At 41.2% G+C, this 16420-nt stretch overlaps 1 protein-coding gene across 1 annotated transcript; it reads right to left on the reverse strand.

The window, feature by feature from the left end:
* Window positions 1-11359: 11359 nt before the first annotated feature.
* LOC143478227 (uncharacterized) lies at window positions 11360-15533 on the reverse strand. Its single transcript, XM_076977195.1, has 7 exons — window positions 15391-15533; window positions 14890-15029; window positions 14460-14533; window positions 13446-13550; window positions 13218-13319; window positions 12951-13021; window positions 11360-11491 (listed from the first exon to the last, which is right to left on the reverse strand). Exons 1-6 carry the CDS (start codon window positions 15490-15492, stop codon window positions 12993-12995), a joined length of 552 nt encoding a protein of 183 aa, XP_076833310.1. The 5' UTR covers window positions 15493-15533; the 3' UTR covers window positions 11360-11491; window positions 12951-12992.
* Between the last annotated feature and the right edge of the window lie 887 nt (window positions 15534-16420).

Genomic DNA, 16420 nt, shown 5'->3' on the forward strand with positions numbered 1-16420 from the left:
TTTGTTAACGTAATACAAGAAAACTGTTCATTCAGATGGCTATTTGTTGTGAAACGAAGAAACATTTTCAAGTATTTAACCTAAATTCCAGCACTTTTCAAATCTGAAACAAAAAGCAACATTAAAATTGGTCAGGTAAATGTTCCTTCCCTGTTTTTGAGGGGTGTTTCTTTATAACAACACACATCGTTTCGGAGAACACTGCACAGAATGTGACGCGGCAAGTATAAACACCTCCGCCGTTCGCGGAAGTTTGCGTGAGGTGGGCGGAGCCACTGTGATGACGTCATTATTGTTTGTGTGGCCCTCTGACACAATTCAGGTTTCTCATGTGGCCCCTTGTAAAAATTAATTGCCCACCCCTGCCCTACACCTTACAAGGGGAATATTAGCTGAAGGCTTGATTAAATACTACTACTACTGAAGTATTGCCTTTAAGTGACATTAGCTCTCCGGATAACACAAAGACTTTTAAAGATCAGTTGGACTTGTTGCAATCCCATTGTAAGCCCATTGTGTTACCCTCAATAATGACATGTCTCAGTGAGTACAGCGGCGAGAAAGGTCAGGTCGATGTTTGTATCTTGCAATCTAGTACTTATTTGCAACAATTTGCAATAATGTCCTAAGCTGCTGGAGAAAGTTTTGATACTCTTTCTGAGATCATTGCTGAGAGGAGAGGCTCTAGACTGGGTGGACATTGTCTTCGCCAGTCGACCTATTGATGGATTCTTAGGTAGAGGTTCTCGTGTACTAGGTCTATGTCAGGTTTCAGTACTTGGGAGGTAGCATCTACGGGGGTCCCCAGCCCATCTTCGTCTCTAAGGGAGAGGAGCTCTGAAGGGAGCCTAGTGTTATGTTGTAGTGCCTTTTAGTCCAAGTGTGCTGATGCGATCAGCTATGTGGGGTGGAGGAGGGGTCTAGTGGCCCATTTCCACTAGGGCCTGGTTGGCGCGGTACGGTTCGATTCGCGACGGTTTGTGAGTGTTTCCATTAGTACCAGGTCCCAGTCTGCCGGTACCTTTAGGTACTATTTTCGTACCTACTCGCTCGAGGTTCTAACCGTTCCGAAGCGGTACAGTTCTGTGACGTGGAGGAACAGCATGACACTGATTGGCCAGGGAGTGTCGTCACAGGTTGCGACAGGAGAGCGACTCCTCTGCTATGCTATGGACTCCTCAGCCATTTTTAAAACCCAAGGAGCGAAGTCTGTTCCCTGGTCAAACACCGAGGTACAAACATTTCTGTTAATAATCAGCTATCAAAAAATCCAGGGCGAACTGGACGGGGCCACTAGAAATGTGAAGGTTTTTAGCGAGGTTTCTGCGCTAATGGCCACTCATGGCTACCAGCGGTCTGTTCAGCAGTGCCGGTCGGTCCAAGCTAAAAAAGCTTAAAAGCGATTACCGGGCGGTGAAGGACCATAACGGACGCCGCGGAGCAAACCGCAAAGACTGGAAATGGTTCCAGCAAATGGATGCCATATACGGTCACCGGCCAGCCAGTAACGCTGGACATGACAATGTCGGTGCTGGAGGCCACGGAGAATGGTGAGTGTATTGTGATTTCAGTTTTACTAGGCTCGTAAAAGATGTAATATGAACGTAATATGAACGCATTGTAAATGCAGGAATTTAGAGCTGTGTTTGTAGTTAATGTTACCACCACAGTCACTACTGTACAATAGCTAGCTCTTAGCCTTGCTAGTTGCTAGTTAGCTGTAGCCATAAACAAAGCATGAGCAGCGATGACGTGCTACACATTTTGTGCAGTTACGCTATATTGTTGTTGCTTTCACGGGAATGCTTGTGTTTAATTGTTATTTTTTACGTTCAAGATTCCCCTTCCACTGACGAGGCGAGCGGAGTTGGCGGAAAATGTTTCCTTCAACCAGGCTTTCCTCAGGGTGCTTGGCGAACTTGTGAACACCATGCGAGACAGACGCCAGTAAAAGCACACAAAATGTTGCTTGTAGTACTATAAATATTTATTTCATATAAAGCTATACGTTATTTTTAGGTAATTTGCTTTTTGCACTTTTTTAACTATATATTATTTACATATGTTGTACTTTAAATATCTATATTTCATAATAAAGTTTGATTTCATTTGATTGTATGACTGATGCTTTTTATGCAGGGTGTGTTCAGCCTGTTTGAGTAATACCAAATTATTATCAATAATTAGAGCAACCATGCATTAATAAAGATAAAGATAAATAAGATATGGTATGTGTTAAGGGGCATCGACCGGTGTTGTGGTCGCATACAAATGATGTCACGACACTACAACCCGCGCGCCAACAGCGACTCCACCCACATTGTGGTGGTCCACCATTGTAATGGAAACACAACGCGACCGTACCGTTCCGTTGCGAATCGATCCGTATCGAACCGTACCGCGCCAAGCAGGCCCTAGTGGAAATGCGCCATAGGTACTACTGGGACTACTCCAGCTGCTCTGGCAACTGCCCAACCTGACTCCAAGGATTTTCCACTAGCAACCAAGCCTAGTTCCGAGGCTGATATGCCAGCCAATCAGCCGGATCCTGAAATGGCGGGGGGAGTTGTAGCTGAGGAGACAGTGTCATCAGGGGGTGCTGCAGCCGTGGAGGCAGTAGGCGGATCCTCAACAACACTGTCTCTTCGGCTGCAGTGTCTCCAGCGCCTCCTGACGACGCTGTCCCCTCAGCTGCTACTGTGTACAGCGCCGCCCGCACAACTGAGCCGCCTGTTACTGTGACCCAGAAGGAGTCAACTCCCATTCCCACAACCCAGAAAAGGACTTCATCTCCGCTTCCTGCAACCTGGAAGGGGTCACCTCCTGCTCCCACGACCCTGAGGGGTTCATCTGCTTCCGTCCCCTCACCCCATCAGAGGGTTCCTTGCCACTGTCGCCCTCGGCTTGCTCACTGGGGGCATGGACACGGACACCTGTACAGCTGCTTTGTGACAATAATTGTTGTAAAAAGTGAATAACCCATGCATGTCCTTGTTGCCCTGTTATATCAGTGTCTCCCCGAGTAATCACGCCTCGCCATTGCCTCGCTATTTTCTTCAGTGTGAATAGCATGCGGGAGGCTAATCCCACTCCTATCAATAAATTGCACTCTCTGCAGCACTTGTGTCCTCCTAGTTCTTGTACGTTACAATACCTTTCTAAGATTATGGATTAAGCTGTGCTTTCACAGCTACAAACTCATTTAAGTAGCAATAACACCATTGAAAATTTCCAGTACAGTTTCAAGCTACACAGCACAGTCAGCCATATTAGAAGTGACTATTGACAAATGTCTTACATAGGGACTGGTAATGAATAATTATTAATGAGAAATATATTATAAATTATTATTGATCATAATAATTCTAATTAAAAGGGCACTAGTTCAACAAAAGCAAATATTATAGTCAGTTATATTATGAAAGTAAAGAGGGTTTAGCTGTTCCTGCACTAGGAGAGCAGGTACAACTGCTTCCTGTAGGACAGTAGATTGAGAACAAGAAGCTCATGAGTGGTTCTTGAAGTTGATCAAGTGGATCTTGATGTTGATCAGTCTCACTCTAAAGTGGACACTGGGGGGTACATTGTGCCAGCTCACTAATTCTCTGGGTCGCATGATGCAATAAACTCAGACTCTAATAAGCACCAAGATTGGCAGATTCACCATTGGTGCCCTATGATCTTCACGGATGTAAGCAGGTTCACCCTGAGCACATGTGACAGACAGGACAGAGTCTGGAGATGCCGTGGAGAACGTTCTGCTGCCTACAACATCCTCCAGCAGGACCTGTTTGGCAGTGAGTCAGTAATGGTGTGGGGAGGCATTTCTTTGGAGGGCCGCACAGACCTCCATGTGGTAGCCAGAGGTACCCTGACTGCCATTAGGTACCAGGATGAGATCCTCAGACCCATTGTGAGACCATATGCTGGTGCAGAGGGCCTTCTTATGCAGGACAATGCTAGGCCTCATGTGGCTGAAGTGTGGCAGCAGTTCCTGCATGATGAAGGCATTCATGCTGTGGACTGGCCTGCCCATTCCCCAGACCTGAATCCTATTGAGCACATCTGGGATATCATGTCTCGTTCCCAGAGATGTATAGGAACGAAGTAGAACTACTTCACTTTAAGTACTAAAATGAAGTATGTCTACTTAACTGGAGTATTATTTTTTTCTCCTACTTCACTACATATTTTCCATTAGTTTAATACTTTTACTCTGATAAATTTTTTACATGCTGTATAGTTACTCATTACAATTATAAACTTAAAAATCAAAATCAAACCCATGTTATCATCACTACCAGAGCGGTAGATGGTGCCGGGTCAAGCAATCAGGCTGTCTCATGAGAAAACTGTGCATTCTCCAGTCACATCCCGCCTCTGCTGCCTACCTTCACTGAGCACTTGAGCTTCGTAATCCGTAGTCTGATGGTTTGAGATGGAAGAGCCAGGAACACCTCCTTCACCACTTTCAGCACCTTCCACATCTTTACCATCGAGTGATCATGGCGTTGAGGGTGAGGAAGGAGGCCACTCCTGGCCCTACCTAGAGACAATGTTTGTGTTTACCAGAATGAAAGAAAATTCCTATAGGATGAAGTGCCTACTCTTCCTCCCTAAAGAGTGTGAAATATTGGCCTTGAAAAATAGAAGACACACTGAAAAAAATAAAGCATTGGCTCAATGTAATAAAATTGAATTAATCAATCACACAAATTTTTTTTCATTGACTCAATCCAAAAAACTTAATTCATGACTAAATGAATTTAGTTTTTTGGATTGATTCAATGAAAAAAAATTTGTGTGATTGATTAATTCAATTTTATTACATTGAGCCAATGCTTTATTTTTTTCAGTGCATAGAAGACACACCAGCTTGAGGTATCAGTAAGCGCTAGGTTAGCTATCTTAGCTAGCTACCTAACTAACCTAATTATGTTCATGACGTGCTGCAGTATTCACTTAACATTGGCTGCCAATCATAAAGGCTATGTAATTAATACAAAACACAATAGTTGTACTTTTTACTTTCAGTACTTGAGTAATGCTTTAATCCAGGTCTCAGGGGAGATTGTCCAGGTGTTGTAGGGAGGTCATACAGTCACGTAGAGGCCACACACACTACTGAACCTCATTTAAACTTGTATAATTGACAGGTGCATACAGACTAACAGAGAGTATGTTAACATGGGGGTGTGACAACACATAAGAAACACATGTGGTGGGCTAAATGGGTACATGGGACTGTTTCGTAACAATACCGTTTAGTAGACCTTTTGTAACAATGTGTAAGATCTTGCATGGCCCAGTAAATTGGTACAATGAGCGCCCTTCAATAGATAAAAACATTTTAATAAGAAATACAAATTATTTAATACTGAAATTAAAATCCACTAAACATTTATAACATCCTGCGACATCATTTTTTGTTTATGTAAGGCTGCCATATGTCAGTGATTTTTCTGACATGTATAGGCCTATAAGAAATACAAGATATACGATGTTCCATCCTGAATCAATCCCTGCCTAGAACAATGAGAATTTTCAGAGTTGTGTGATATTCCTGTTAAATAGTAAGGCCATAAAATGAATCTGTATTTCCAGTTATCAAATAAGAGGCCTATGAGGGGTGAGATGGGAGCTGAACAAAGGACCACTGTTCCTGGAAGTAGCAATATAATCTCAAGAACTAGATGTGACAGGAATGTGGATCCTGGAATTTGGATAACATCCCTAAATCCCTAATTAGATCTCAGTACCTCACATTTCATGGTGGAATTAATCATTGGTTGGTTTCTCATCACTAGTTTTTGTGGCAATTGATATATTTAGACTTTAGCCAATTAGACCTCTAAATTATTCATACTGAACTGCAGAAATGTAAGCTCATAATGACATCAACTTGACATCAATGACATCAACAAAAGAAATTTGCAAGAGCATTCCACAACAAGACCACAACCTCACCTGATTCGCCTCCATCATGGTGCTCCAACTAACAAAGGTCCTACAGGAACGGTCACTACATGGCTGCTATATCCCGTAGTGGGCTTCTTCAACATTATATTATTGATAAAATGACTTTACTAATCTATAGATATATAATCTCTTTTGACCAATTTAGTTATCAGCGGTTAAGAATGAGTTTAAAAGATCTATTAAAAGCATAAAGAATTAATACATTAATATTACTCATAAAAACATTAATCAAACAGGTAACACTTCACATTAAGTGTTTACTTACTAGCGTGAAGTAATGCATGAGTTAACATGAACAACACATGAAGTAACACTAACAATAATTAACTAACGTTAAGTAAACATGTAACAGTTGCGTCTCCTGTTTTGGCTCTTTGTTGCTTGCACCTTTTTTGGTGCGACCTTAAAGAAATATATTACATTGTACTGATTTACCTACATAAGTAATGAGTAACTTGGAAATATCCAGAATCTAGGTGTCCTCCTCCACCTCCCTCCTCTCATCCACATAGGAACTGAAGTGTGTCCATACTGTTTTTAGCTCTTTAGTCCCTTTTGCTCCAAACTAAAACACTAAAGCTCTAAAAAGGTGCGAGCAACAAAGAGCCAAAACAGGAGCCGCAACTGTTACATGTTTACTTAACATTAGTTAATTATTGTTAATGTGTTACTTCATGTGTTGTTCATGTTAACTAATGCATTACTTCACATTACCATAAAACTCCTGTAAATTACATCATACATTCATATAATTACAAACTTTGTTACAAACGTTGACAAACATTACATTGTTAAGATTGTGGGCTGGGGTTTATAATTCTGATGGAAGAAGGGTAAGTGATGTTTCAGAACTGAGATGTTCTACATAAAATTCCCTTTAACCTTTAACTATAAGGGGGTGGTTTAAAAGGTACTTGCTGCATGTCAACTGGCTGCAAAGCCTTCTTCTCCAGTCTTCTGATGCATACAGTGGCCACAGATCCGGGTTCACAGCCAGCAATTTTAGAAGCAGCACGCACCACTTCCTCCAACCATTCTCACTTATAAGTCATAGTATGACCATAGCAGACGCATATTGGAAATGTCAGCACACTTTCAACTACAGCTATGGTGCAGTGTCATATACAGTCTCTAGTCACACCACATTTCCAGAGCTTAACAAAGGAAAGCCTTTCTTATTACAAAGTTTAGCTTTTCTCAGCAACATTGCAGTGTTGTGCTCACACCTATGTGACATAACGATGGTTGTCTCCAGGAACTTGAGTTGACCCTCTCAACACTTAATGGGTATATTGAGGCTAGTGTGCTGTTGTTTTCAGAGATGGATGAGTGCTAAAGGTAGAACATGATGACTGACAATTACAGTATGTAAATGATTAAAGAAATGGAATTCATTGTATTCATGGTTGGTTGGGATTAAAATCCGTCAGTGAATGAATGATAAATAAGAGAATATAGAAGGTTGTCATGACTGTCCCAGTGGTCATAGGGGTATCAGGAGCTGTTGGGAAAGTGGTTCCAACAGATCCCCGGAATGACATCGCCCTCGGTCCAGAATAGTGCAACCCAAAGAACAGCAAAAACATGTTTGAGGAAAAGATATGATACCCACTGGGAGGGTGACACAACAATATCAGACACAACAATGTGGATGTCAAACACAGCAGGGATCATATACAGGAATATATGGAAGCTGTCGTGGCAGTCAACAGTAATGAAAACCTCCAAGAAAGGAATATGAAAAGTTGGAAACATACCAAGGATTGAAAGAAGAAATAGAGACTGAAGAAATGTAACACTTAGGTTGTCAGAGAATTCACTGTATTTGACTAACAAACTGATATAAGATATAAACTGATATAAGTCTGTGTTTAAGAGTGCACAGCATTCACTTCAGCAGTGGCTCTTTGTCCTTTTCGCTGGTGTTCACTTATGTAAGATATCAGAATCTCTCGCAATAGATGGTGAGCAATTAATGTAAAATACAGGCTGATCAAAAAAAGATATTCCTTACACTAAGCTTGTCCCAGTGGTGTACACGGGGCTCTGATGATGATGATGACAATGATTATGAATAGATTAATTGTCCTTCTTTTAAAAAAAAGTAATCGTTATTAGGGTTCACACACGTAGTGTGGGAAACCTATTGTAATTATTATTATTATTATTGTCACGGTCCACACCTGACTTCTCTGTCGGGCTTGTTTGTGTTCGTGTGTTACACTCATGTTTTGACCAACTCTACATAGTGCAGTCGAAATAGGCCTACGTGAGAGTTACGTTCCTAGACCCCCCGCAAATTTTGAAAATGAGCAAATTTTGGACGGACAACTAAAAGCCTATAAAGACCTGTCTTCATGGGTTAAACCATAAATTTATCCCCAAAAAAATCAAATTCATTTAAAAAGTGGTGTTATAATTGTTACGATTCTAGAGGGATAGGTGTGTCGCAAATGCAGGTTTGAATAAATTTTATAAGGAAAACAAGGCAGAACAACACAGAAGAAACACTAGAAAACTAATAGCGAAGGGGATAACAACTTAAACGGGACATAGACAATAAACCAAAGCGAGCAAACATGGCCTCAATAAAAAAATATACAATATACATAAGAGGAACAATATACAATATATATGTATATACAATATACATATATATATATATATATATATAAGAGGAACATTGTGCGAATATTGAAACCAACTGCGAGGACGGGGAACAAAACACGGTGAGGGAAACTGACATGAAAACGAATAATGAAAGGATTAAGTGAACACGGAAGGAGAAACACAGACGAGGCAAAACACGGAAACAGGAATTATGCAAACAGAAACTAGACAACAATGGAGAAATTACTACCGAAACAGAAACCGGGGATGTAGACATGGATAATGCAGTATAAAACAGAAACTGGGTTAAAACAAACAAGAAGCATAGATGGGTTACTTAGGGCAAAAGGCAGAGCAACTTACAACAAGAATGCACAGGGAATCGATTGACGCCGGTAAACAAGGGAGGGGGAACTAAATACACAAAAACTGGAAAGTAATACGAGACACAGATGGGAACACTGAGGACAGGGGCGTGACAGACTATGGAACTATGGAAACCGGGAAACAAGGTGGGGCTAGGGCGTACGACACAGGACTGGGGCAGAGGGTGGAGCTAAATGTGACAGTACTTCCCCTCTAAGCGTGCCACGCCGGGGCACGGTACATCCGACACGAGGGGAAGCGTGGACATGGGCTAATACGGCAGGGCAGGGTGCTGGACTGGGGTCAGGTGAGAACACGAGGAGGGGACAGGACAGGTTGACCTTTGACTACATGCAGGATGCAGGATGACCAATATAGTCACAATACCGGTGGCTGATACAGGCTAATACACAGACATGGACAAAGGTATACACTAGGACCGGGACTAACAGATGATCAGGTATGGAACATGGTAACAAGGGGAACCTGGGCCAAGAAAGGGGACCGACACACGGAGAACCAAGTGCATTGTCAATCCTATAGACCCACAGGTGGGTAGCACTGTCGCTCTGGGGGCTGGAGGAGTCCGTCAACCGGTTGGGAGGACGGGAGGGATCGGTTAACTGGCTGCGTGGACAGGAGGAGACTGCTGACAGGCAGCAGGGACGTGAGGAGCCTGTTGACAGGCAGCAGGGATGGGAGGAGTCTGCTGACAGGCAACATAGACGAGAGGAGTCTGCTGATGGGCAGTGGGGTTGGGAGGAGCCGGACTGGAGGAGCCGGTAGACGCGTAGCGGGGACTGGAGGAGCTGTCTGATGTGTAGCGGGGACTGGAGGAGCCGGCTGACATGCAGCGGGGGTTGGGATAATCAGTGACCACTTCCGGGTAATAGGGGCAGGCATAGCTGGCGACCCCTTTAGCAGGTTGGAAGCCGCAGGTGGCCCCCTCCGGGTTGCTGGGGCAGGAGCCGTGGGTGGCCCCCTCCGAGACGTAGCGGCAGGAGCGGTTAAGGTGGCTCCAAGGAGCGTGGCGGTCGAGGAGGCACTGAGGAGCGTGGCGGCCGAGGAGGCCCGGGGGAGTGAAGGGGCTGAGGAGGCCCGGGGGAGCGTGTCATATTAGGCGGCGCACAGGAGCGCCAGATGATGTGAAGTTGCCAGGAGGAGGCGTTGCCACCGCCGCGGAGACACTCGGCAATGGTGCGCCCACCGAGGAGGCGCTTGGGAGTGGTGCGGCTGTCGAGGAGACATTCAGGGGTGCTGGAGCCATCGAGGAGATGCTCTGGAGCGTTGGAGCCGGGGACAACGCTCAGGTACGGCGTGGTCGGAGAGATGCTCGGGTGCGGCGTTGCCAGAGAGATGATCGGGAAGATCAGGGCGTGGAGGCTTGAGAGACATCAGGGAGTGTGGCAGACGAGGGGGTATGTGCCCTCAGGCCCTTACTTCTTCCCACATGGCTGATGGGGTCAGCCAGTTGGGCTCTGAGGGGACGGCACACTGGGGTACAGCCCCCCAAAAAATTCCTTGGGGAGCACCTTAGTAGGGGACTCCCTGGAAGGATGGGTGGAGCTAAATGTGACAATAATTTACATTTCCCTTGAAAATTGTACAGGTAAAAGTAAACATACAATAATACTATACTATACAATACTGTACTGTACCGCCATCTTGTGTTATATTACTTCTACAGAGATTGTTATAGAACAGGAATGTTCATATTTCAGTCAAATCATACATGGAGATGTTTTAAGAATATTATATATTTCATTAGATGTGTTTATCTTTGAGTAAATAATGCTAAAATAAATAATACAAGTTGTTTTTTTCTGAATTTCTGAACTTTTTTCATCATCACGAGCAATACTGTACCTTTCTCTGGCTCCACATCCACCAATAATCAAAACAACAGTAAGAGTTGAAAGCCAGCGCTTTAAAGTGGAAATTAAATTTAACATGTGGGTAGAAAGTGTTAGGGGGAAATTCATTTTCAGGGCAATGCACTTTTTAAAGTCTTAAAGAGCAGGTAAAAGTTTCTCCTGTTTCATTTGTATGGGAGGGGAAAGAGAAACCAGGAGTGAGGGCAGTAGAGACAGAAAAGTTGTGTATGAAAACAACCGACCTTCGTCTTGTGGTTAGCTGTTTGATTATGACCTGCTCTCTGCATTTTCCTACTAATGTTGGTGGAGCACTCTTGTCATGCACTTGCTCAAACAAGTGTTGGAAGAAACATATCATTGTGCTACAGATGTCGATCATCTCAGTTTCAGGTTCATCTTGATATGTAAAATAGAAATAGGGCCACATGATCTCATATATTTTAATAAATTATGTAATTGCAGTCACAGATAATCTAGATTGGCATGTGCCTGAATGATAGATATTAGAAACCCCTCACTCATCATCACATCTTTGGGTTGCCATAGGATTCACTTTATTTGATTGACAAACCAATTCTTTCTGAAAAGACAGAATAATCAGCATAGTTGTGGAAAGCAAAGAACTTCTCTAGGGGATCTTCATCCATTACACTGGAGTTCACCTATATGGATCATCAGAATATCTATTAGTTGTTGAGGAAGTTTAAAAAGGTATTATTCAAACAAAGGATATTCCTGTGGACAGGGCCGGCCCTTCCATTAGGCGACATAGGCAAGTATAGGGGCGCCGTCTGTCCAGGGGGACGCTCGCGTGCAAGCGTTTTTTTTTTTTTACAAATGAACAATTAATAAGTGTGAAAACAAGCAAAGTCCACATAATCATAATTTCATTGTTTAATAATATTTGTAAAATTAATAATTCTTATAATAACAACACACGACACCTATCACCCGTGCGCCAACCCGCCCTCCCCCGCGCGCTCTGCACACCTCGTTTCTCTGTGGGGAAAAAGACACCACAGAGTGAGTGACATCTCCTCGAAAAGACGTCAAAAAGCCAGAAGTCCTCTGGTGCCCAGGGTAGTAAAAGGAGAAAAGTGGAGGAAGAAATGTGGCAAAAAACAGGTAATATAATGGTAATATGTGGTGAATTAACACTATATACCATTGGCGAACCGTCAGGGACTTCAATGCGTTCTCTGAAGGTTAGTGTATCTTAAAAAGGATGCTTTATCTGTTATATGTAATATATGTTAATAACGCTTCACCAATAATTTGTATTTTTCCTATAAATCGGCTTTTAAATCCACTTTTCGTACTTGTGCTGGAAAAAATTCACTCAGCGGTGAAATAAAAAATCAACCAATCAGAATATTTCACACCGTTGTTTTTAGGTAAAATAGAGAAAGGACCTTTTACATTGAGAGCTTTTATTATTGGCAGTTTTATCAACCAATCATATTATCGAATTAGAATCGTGGGGGCGTCTCTCATTTTTATTTGAAACAAATCCAAAATGTTGCCAATCTGTAGCTGTTGTGTTTTTCTTTGAAATCAGCTCGCTTGACTCACAACTAACTCTCAATCGTCATTGTGGCTTTTCCCCCTCAGTAAGATCTTAGTGAAAACCGCCACTGTCATCATACTGCCCAATCCTAGTAGGTGCTATGATTAGCTTAGCTCAGCAAGTTTTAAAATAATAAATATATATTAAACTGTTCATTGCGGATGCACTTTTGAAATAATAATGTTGCAGTAGGCAAATTGCCCTGATTTGCACTGGTGGTAGTTGTTGTTTTTTATTTATTTATTTATTTTTTATATATAAAAGTTGTTCTCTGCACTACGTTATATAAAATAGTTTTAAAATACTTTTTGTGCAACACCTTTATATTTATTGCTTGTTATATGGTAATATTTAAGTCATTTGCTTTTTATTTGTTTCTTTAATAGTGACACAATCAACACAATGATTGATGATGCAGAGGGCACCAACCAAAATCTCGCCTAGGGCACCACATTGGTCAGGGCCGGCTCTGCCTGTGGATAAGTATGAACAATGCTATTTTGTCAAAGCAATATGTATTGCCAACTCTAAGTTGGTTAGTTGGAATATCTCACCAGTATAAACAGAGGTCATTGTCTCCTGTCTCAGTTACCTGCTCAGTCAGTGTCTTCCAGTTTACAAAACTCTTTAAAAAAAGTAAATATTTTAATATGAATACAAATGTCTATGATGTGTTGAAATAACACTATTCAGATTATTACTAAAACTGTAATTGAGAAATTAAAGAAACAGTACATTTCTATTCCGTATGTAGCCTGTGCCAATTATGCAGTTGTGAATGAAAAAACAGAACTTAAAGAAACCTAATAAAATAGACGTACCTTTTGTCCGAGGTGCAATTAGAAATTCATTGAAAACTGAAAAGCATCCAATTTTTTCCTTAAAGTTTTCCACCACTTCATCAGATACTTCCTCAGTACGTGCTGCAACATTTCAAACATTAAAATTTATTTCAACCTCCAAAGTTAAATTCCAATATGTACTGGAGTATTGAAATGAACAAAAACATCTAAAAGAGTCTGAAACTGTTAAAGATTGACATTACTAACCAAACAATAGGAAACGGATAAAAGCATCACTGGGGTGATATTTTCCCAATATCAGACATGATGAACAGTTAATCCACATTCCATCCCATATTACTCCATAATTATCTGTTAGAACAAGAAGCATAATAGTAACTCATATTACCTAAGTAATAGTAGACACTTAACACTATTATATAGACCTCAATTATAAGTGGAACACTCCTACTGTTTTTGCAAATACATATAAATACAGCAAAAGATAAAGCAATAGTGTCATTTTCACAGATGATGAGAGCCTGGTTTGTGTGCTCAGTGATATCGGCATCCACACAAGATCACTGGCTTTGAACACAGCCCCATTGTAAAAGACGTGCGGGAACATTTCCAGAAGCACTCGGGTAAATTACAGTATTTACTTTATTGATTTGCAAATCAGTATTTGCACTATGGTAAAAAGTGCCACATTAAGTATGTCACAGCGAGGTTCATGTGGAACAAGACCCTTCCAAACAGGCCTTGACAGGTTGAAAAATGGCCCAAGAGCTTACCTCTCAAAAGAAGGAAGGACTACACACTGGTGATAAAACCATGAAACTAGAAAATTGATATTCTGCATTTACCATCCATATGCAAGTTACTTTTAGCTATAAAATCTCAAGAGTGGAGTTCCCCCTGCTGCCACAACCCTCCCCTTGTGTGCAGCATGCACCCTGCTTCCGTGCTCCGTCTCTACTAGTTATTTTAGAAGAGAGTTGTAGCAGTGGTCATGGTGCATGATACGAGACTGTCAGAAAAGAATTACAGTTGCAGAAACTGTAAATTGACCACCACGGGGAATCTGCAATAGCAAAATCTTTATAACTGCAGTGTGGTTTTAAATGTGAATGCGGTGTTCTTAATGTCACAATAGCACAATTACACAATCTTACACAAACAGTTGGAAAGGCCTATGATGACCTGAGATCAAACAGATAGTATAAGAACTAGAAGTGTCACTGTGGCCTTCTGTGATTAATGCAGATGCATCAACCTTACCGCCCTCTTCCATGATGGGATCCAGGTTTGGGTAAATTTTGTAGTCCCAAGCTTTGATGTTACACTCATCTCCTCTGTAATTTTATGGTAGGGTGTAGGTCAGTATTGCATTATGGATTGTTATGGATTGAGCGCACTGAAATAATACACTGATTAAAACATGGCGAATCATGTTTATTAAATATATATTTAGCAAATATGCCTATTTGACAAGTGTCTATAAATCAATTATAAGTTATATAAAATAATAAATGATTTCAGCATGACTGAAGAAAGAATGTAACTGAACTATTAGTGATTATATTTAATTATCATATTTTTTGCGTTTGCTTATCTGTCTGCCTCTCTGCCTGTGTCTGTGTCTCTGTCTGCCTGTCTGCTTGTGTTGGTTTGTGTGTGTGTTGGTTTGTATGTGTGTTAGGTCACTCACTCTCCCAAGGCTACAACCATTGTCAGAATGTCCTTTGCGCTCATCTTCAGGTTCACCACTGAGTTGTCTACCTCCTTGAACACCTCAATGTCCTCTTTATCCCATGACGCTACTCCAACATAATACCACTTTCCCAAATACTGCACACCACAGAACATAGAACTGTCATTTATATTTACAATGCAACTTTCTTTGAAATACTTGAAACTATACATTGAATAGGCCTACATCAACAGGCCAAAAGCTAAATGCCAATATTGAGAGATCCTCAAATAATGACACTGGCACTTCAATATTTTAAAATTAAAAACAAAATACAACTGATAAGCCACAAATGAGCAGGTAATACGTTAGCTGAAGAAGAGTTAATTTTGAGTCTGACCACATTATTGTGATGCTGCCCCAGTCTTTCCAAAGCACTATAGATTTACAGAAACTTGAACTCTTGATGTGCCAAATGTACTGCATGCCACTGTGGGAAACTCACCAATCATGTCTTACCTGGTCAGTGGTTAGGACTTCTGTGGAAAGGGGAACTGGAGGAAGACATGGCATTAGAACCTGTCCAACTGCATAAATGAAACCCAGTATTGAAGCAAGCATGTTTGCAGCACAGAGGGGACCCTGAGTGAAAGACTGCTCCCTTAATCTCCAACTGACATGGTATCAGGGGTCAGATTAACTTTAAATATGCTTAAAGGTTCATTCACCCAGACAGATCTTAAGTTCAGCAATTGCATAAGCACACGCGCACACACACACACACGCACACACACACACACACACACACACACACGTATGTATATAAAAAAAGCATAAATTTACAGAAGCACTGTTAGCCATGTAAGAAAAAAGCATGTAACATTTTTATGTGCATTGTGATTGTGTGTGTGTGTGTGTGTGTGTGTGTGTGTGTATAATGATAAAAGAATGTTTAAAAACTAGTACTAATTCAGTTAGGTATCCATATATTTAATGTTTCAAAACTTAATGTTGGTTTGACTGAGTACACATAGCAGAGTTGTAACTAGGTGTTCATGAAACTTTGCTCTTATGTTCAGTGTGTAATCAAACACAGACAGTGAAATGTCAGTGAAAGATCTGCAAAGTGATTTGAATACTTATTGAAAAAGAGAATGCCACTTTTTAACTCATTTTTTTTACATCTTTAAATCAAGGAGCTTCTTCATGTGCACAAAATATTAGTTTATTGATTAAAATCAATAAACGTTGTGCATTCTCTGTCCCAGTATTTATAGAGAGGGTTTTAGATTGATATATACAAAATAAAACTGACACACAACTGTTAATAACAGGTCATATTGACTTCTAAACCAACACTTATGTTGTTTACTTTGAAATCATGAAGGGTCAGCTGACATTTAATTTGGCATTGAATATCAAATCAGGGTCATAGTCGTGAGTTTAGATTATTATGTGTAGACTAATATGTAATATGACAAACAGCCCAGTGTCTCATTGGGGGCAGACAGGAAACACAGGCTAAAGCAGAGTCACAATGCAATCTAAT

Source organism: Brachyhypopomus gauderio, chromosome 16 (assembly GCF_052324685.1).
Source record: "Brachyhypopomus gauderio isolate BG-103 chromosome 16, BGAUD_0.2, whole genome shotgun sequence".
NCBI lineage: Eukaryota > Metazoa > Chordata > Actinopteri > Gymnotiformes > Hypopomidae > Brachyhypopomus > Brachyhypopomus gauderio.

Bases quoted from the DNA above. Each gene is read 5' to 3' on its own strand.
- LOC143478227 (XM_076977195.1), bottom strand. From the start codon at position 15,492: ATGCTTGCTTCAATACTGGGTTTCATTTATGCAGTTGGACAGGTTCTA. The intron at 15,030-15,390 runs GTAAGACATGAT...TGTGGTGTGCAG, and splicing joins AAGTCCTAACCACTGACCAG to TATTTGGGAAAGTGGTATTA. The intron at 13,551-14,459 runs GTAAGGTTGATG...TTGTTCTAACAG, and splicing joins TCCCATCATGGAAGAGGGCG to ATAATTATGGAGTAATATGG.